Source organism: Pteropus vampyrus, unplaced genomic scaffold, assembly GCF_000151845.1.
Source record: "Pteropus vampyrus isolate Shadow unplaced genomic scaffold, Pvam_2.0 Scaffold1000003634, whole genome shotgun sequence".
Taxonomy (NCBI): Eukaryota; Metazoa; Chordata; class Mammalia; order Chiroptera; family Pteropodidae; genus Pteropus; species Pteropus vampyrus.
This window is the reverse complement of record NW_011918036.1, coordinates 3,311-6,036: the sequence shown is the minus strand read 5'-3', so window position 1 is coordinate 6,036 and position 2,726 is coordinate 3,311. Positions and strand designations below refer to the sequence as shown.

The window sequence follows — 2,726 nt, the reverse complement described above, 5'->3', positions numbered from 1 at the left end:
TTGAGTGTTTCTATATTTGTTTGGGTGTACTATTCATATATTTCATTTTTAACTAAGTAATATAAATCTATTTTGTACTTTTGTATTTGTAATAACTATTCATCAAAAATTTGTTATAATTTTGAATTATAAATTATATATTTTTTTCTGGATTTTTTTGCTATTTGTTTGAAAATTCATATATAAATATACACTGGAAAAGAACAAAGATGTATACATCAATGTAATGGACAATGGATTCTAAATAATATAATATCTGTGCATATTTTAAGAATAGGATTAATTTTCAACTTAGCAAAAAAATTGCCAGAAAACATCTGCTGTTATTTTGTACTTTTAAAACAAAATTTCTCAGCCAAAATTCTTCACTTCTTCATTTGTATTTGAAAGATTTACTATTCTAATACTTCCATTCTCAAAACTTCCAACTTGAGGATCTGTCAAAATATGCTCATCATTTCATCTTCTGGGGTGAATGCATACACAGATTCTCAGCTATTGGACTGTGACTTCATAATTCATATACTATGTCCATAAAAACAAAATACACTCCACTACTGAAATGAAAAGGCAAAATCAGAGCTCTGTGGTTGAATTCATCCTCTTGGGATTTTCTAACTTTCCTGAACTCCAAGAGCAGCTCTTTGGGGTTTTCTTGGTTATTTACCTGGTGACCTTGATGGGAAATGCCATTATTATATTCATTATCTCCCTGGAACAGAGTCTCCATGTTCCCATGTATCTGTTTCTTCTGAACTTGTCTGTGGTGGATGTGAGTTTTAGTGCAGTCATCATGCCTGAAATGCTGGTGGTCCTCTCCATTGAGAAAACAACAATTACGTTTGTGGGCTGTTTTGCACAGATGTATCTCCTTCTTCTTTTTGGTGGGACTGAATGTTTTCTCCTGGGGGCAATGGCATATGACCGATTTGCTGCAATCTGCCATCCTCTGAGCTACTCAGTGATTATGAACAAAAGTGTTTTCATAAAATTAGTAATGTTCTCATGGGTGTCAGGGATCATGGTAGCTACTGTGCAGACCACGTGGGTTTTCAGTTTTCCCTTTTGTGGCCCCAGTGAAATTAATCATCTCTTCTGTGAGACTCCTCCAGTGTTAGAGCTTGTATGTGCAGACACCTTTTTGTTTGAAATCTATGCATTCACTGGCACCATTTTGATTATTGTGGTTCCTTTCCTGTTGATACTCTTGTCTTACATTCGAATTCTCTTTGCCATCCTGAAGATGCCGTCAACCACTGGAAGGCAAAAGGCCTTTTCCACCTGTGCCTCCCATCTCACATCTGTCGCCCTCTTCTATGGCACGGCCAATATGACTTATTTACAACCCAAATCTGGCTACTCCCCAGAAACCAAGAAATTAATGTCATTGGCTTACACATTGCTTACACCTCTGCTGAATCCACTGATCTACAGTTTGCGAAACAGTGAGATGAAAAGAGCTTTAAAAAAATTGTGGCGAAGAAAAATAGATTTACACACAGTCTGATTGTGCTGGGAAGCCATGTGATATTTGCTATTGCCTGACAGAACTCTATTTAAATTTAATAAATGGCCGAATGTCCTTCATTTTTTAGTATGAACATGTTTAATTTGTTGAGTTTTCCAAGTTCAATAATATATTATGGTTCCCTCCCTTTTGATAGTGTACTCTTGTCTTTCATTTTTCTTAAATATATAAGATTTCATATAATACAATGATTTATTTATCAGTTCCTCTATTATGATCATTCAAGTCATTACTGGATTATTGTTATTAAGACGAAGCTTCAATAAACATCTAGTTTCCTATGTCTTGATATTTTATTTCTGTATGATAGATTCTTCAAAGTTGTCCTGATGGGACAAAGAGTATATATATTTATAAATTTAATAGCTATTGTTGAATTACTTTTCAAAATTATTGTAGCCCCTTCAGATGGACCTGAAGGTCCACTCTGTTACACTAAAAGGGTAAAGCTTTAAGACACAAATACATGAGATTTTTATTTCTAGAATGATAATCTGTTCCATGAATGACTAAAAATAGCTATTTTAGGGAGAACGAACTGGTTCTACTTCCTGTACTCACACAGATTATTATTTAAAACAGGATTTCTCTTGTTATTTTTCCAGATATTCATCAGAATGTTGGTGACCGAAGAAAGACATGGGAACTTTCCTAAAGTCTCACTTGATAGTTTTAGTATCTTTTTCACTTACAAACCAGTGTTTGTAGAGACTTCTGCTAAATTTCCCTCCGTGGGCTCAAAATGTCTCTAACACTTTGTTTATAAACATAAGACAATTCATTATATTTTAATTATGGGAAACTAAGTGATCAACTATTTGTGTGCATCTTCTATGGTCCTCGAGTCACATCATTTACTGTGTGATCTTCCCCAGAATAATTTCTCTTCTTGCAACATTTCAAACATTTAATGCTTGCCTCCTATTTTAATATTGCTATTCAAAAATAGAGAGGGACCCCATTATTGAACCTACAACACATGAGCTCCTACAGTTCTTAGTTTCCGCTCCAGGGATGGTAATAAAGGAGGTAAAATGCTCTTCCCATTGCCATTCAGCTGTGGGAAAAACAATCTTTTAATTACTACTGCCTCTGCCAAAAATGAGAAGCAGAAATGCAAAACTGATTGGATTTTGTCATCAAATGGTTGAAGCCAGTTTGAGTAATATTTGAATATTGTATGATCTTTTCGGTAGGG

At 34.5% G+C, this 2,726-nt stretch overlaps 1 protein-coding gene across 1 annotated transcript; it reads left to right on the top strand.

The window, feature by feature from the left end:
• The first annotated feature begins 495 nt into the window (after window positions 1-495).
• On the top strand, window positions 496-1,539 carry LOC105311382 (olfactory receptor 10A3). The gene has a single exon (XM_011387362.1). The coding sequence runs from the start codon at window positions 563-565 to the stop codon at window positions 1,505-1,507; it is 945 nt and encodes a 314-aa protein (XP_011385664.1). The 5' UTR covers window positions 496-562; the 3' UTR covers window positions 1,508-1,539.
• Window positions 1,540-2,726: the final 1,187 nt, after the last annotated feature.